The sequence below is a fragment of the Hippocampus bargibanti genome, linkage group LG09 (assembly GCF_051943395.1).
Source record: "Hippocampus bargibanti isolate YZ-2025 linkage group LG09, ASM5194339v1, whole genome shotgun sequence".
In the NCBI taxonomy this organism is placed as follows: Eukaryota; Metazoa; Chordata; class Actinopteri; order Syngnathiformes; family Syngnathidae; genus Hippocampus; species Hippocampus bargibanti.
The window spans coordinates 15,382,501-15,384,653 of record NC_142742.1 but is presented as its reverse complement, the minus strand read 5'-3'; the positions used below and the strand labels follow the sequence as shown (position 1 = coordinate 15,384,653).

Below are 2,153 nucleotides of genomic sequence, written 5' to 3'. Positions count from 1 at the left end.
GGGGGGGGGGTGATTCTATTTTCCCTTCTTGTTCGCAAGTTAGGCGCCTAACAAGATAACACCGCGTTTATTGCATTAAACTCCATTTGCACAAGGCCGATGGAGCAGTTTCAAATACAACAAAAACGAGACCTTTTGACATAAAAGCTTCTTGTGTGGAGAAGCCCTCTTCTATTAAGTGAGTGGATTTTGGTCCCATTTCACAAGTGACTTTAAGCTTTCTCGTAAGGGCGCTCGGATTTAGAGGAAATATTTCAATGCCTTTCATTTGCACAAACAGAAACATTGAAGCGTTCAAGATCTATTCCGTCAAAAATATTTACCTGATTTAATTTTATTTATTCCTGCTTCTGTGGTTTTACGTTTTTTTTTCCGGTGCAGGTGGGAGCATTAATTGCAATAGAAACTACAACCATTTGATCTGATAATATTTGAAGGCATAATTCCAAATCGAAGCACAAACGATTTTGGCACCATTGAAGGACAACAAAAATGTTGATGATATCTGAAAAGTTGCCAGTGTTTATTCGTGGCCATAAATATTTTTCGGTCCATAAAAGAAGCAAGAAATTAACATTTCTATAATTATAAAGTGGATCGTACGTGCTGATAATAACACGAGGGCGAAGGGCGAGAGAAAAAATAGATATCTACAACCAACACACAACATAGTTTTACCCCAAAAAAATCACAAGAAGAGCATTGACATTCTCGATCAAATCTATTCGGGACAGTGGGGGCGTTGAAGCCAGTTCACTTAACGAAAATATGTAAACAGGGTGCACACACGGGCCCCGAATTAAACGATGTAGTGCGTGTGCTGCGAAAAAAAAGTCTTTCGCGCGTGAGTTTGCTTGGGGATATTTGCGCGTGTGGTGAAAGCGCCTAGGGCACCTTCCCCCCAAAACACGAGTGAGTCCCTTGCCTATTACCAAGTCCACTGTTGCGTTTGCACCAAGTGGTGCGCCGTGGGCAAGTGCGGCGTGGCAGCGGCGCCGTACTGCGCGTTGTACTGCATGTGTTGGAGCGACTGCGCGCCGTACGCCGTGAAGGGAATCCCGGCCTGAAAAGTGGCCGCCAAGTCCTGAGCTTTAAGGGTGTGACAAGGCTTCCCGTCTCTGACTAACACGGGCACGGCCACTCGCCGAGGCGAAGGCAGGTGGCTGATTTCCATACCTTTCTCGGCCCGGGCTCGTTTCATCTTATACCGGTGGTTTTGGAACCAGATTTTCACTTGGGTCGGGGTGAGGCGGATCAGGCTGGCCAGGTGCTCCCTCTCCGGGGCGGACAGGTACCTCTGCTGTCGGAACCGGCGCTCCAGTTCGTAGGTTTGCGCCTTGGAGAAGAGCACCCGCCGTTTGCGTTTCTTGCCCGAATCGCTGCCTCCGCTGCTTGACGTCTCCTTGTCGTTGTCCGGCGACTCGTCGTCCGCGGACGGCTCGGGGGATTTGGCCGAGTCTTGGGTGCCGGCGGAGAGGCCGTGCACTGCGGCGGCGGCGGCAAGAAACGGGAGGAACACTGTCAAAATGTTATGGCCGGCTCCAAAATAAGACACTTTATACTTGCAGGCGTCATGAATATTTCAAAAAAGTTGACATTTCAACATGCATGCGAGGACAGCATCCCCTCGCCAAAATAAATAAATAAAATAAAATAAAAATAAGCGGAGTCGCCGTTCAAATGTCTATTGTGTGGTTGCAAGTCTCCCACAACACCAGCGTGCATCCGCATCAAATCGAATTCCAAAACAAGCGTGAGAATACAAAGCACAGTTTGCTGAACGACGACGCCTCCAAATAAACGTTGAATGACTTCGTGGCGCTTGCAAGCATGACAATTCTTAAAGACGACGAGCCTCTTACTTACATGAATATTGAATACTGTCCGTGGTGGCGAGCCATCGCGTGTACGGATTGTCACTGGTGTCGTAAAAGGGGTTCTTTAAAGGCAGGTTCTGCACGTTTTCCAGGGGACTTTTGACCAAAACACCAGCGCTTTTCGTCGTGGACGTGCTCTCTGAGCCCTCCGTGTCCTCCTCCGCCCCGGTGATAGATCCCTCTTCGTCATTGGTGTCCGGCAGGTCCAAAATGTCCTTAACAGAGAAGCCCGTCTTTGTGTTGGTCAACGACATATTCTGTTGACGGGAGGGGGGC

At 48.6% G+C, this 2,153-nt stretch overlaps 1 protein-coding gene across 3 annotated transcripts in view; it reads right to left on the bottom strand.

Moving 5' to 3' along the window:
- Positions 1-514: 514 nt before the first annotated feature.
- The window catches only part of nkx2.2a (NK2 homeobox 2a), a 6,846-nt gene continuing 5,207 nt past the window's right edge, over positions 515-2,153 (bottom strand). For 2 of the 3 annotated variants that reach the window (XM_089004573.1, XM_089004572.1), the window contains exons 2-3: positions 1,867-2,153; positions 515-1,518 (exon numbers count right to left, since the gene is read on the bottom strand). The exon at positions 1,867-2,153 is cut by the window's right edge and continues 54 nt beyond it. In XM_089004573.1, the coding sequence (XP_088860699.1) occupies positions 929-1,518; positions 1,867-2,131 (855 nt within the window). In that variant the 5' untranslated portion in view covers positions 2,132-2,153 and the 3' untranslated portion in view covers positions 515-928. The remainder of the gene's footprint in view (positions 1,519-1,866) is intronic. The other variant, XM_089004574.1, reaches the window with a different exon arrangement.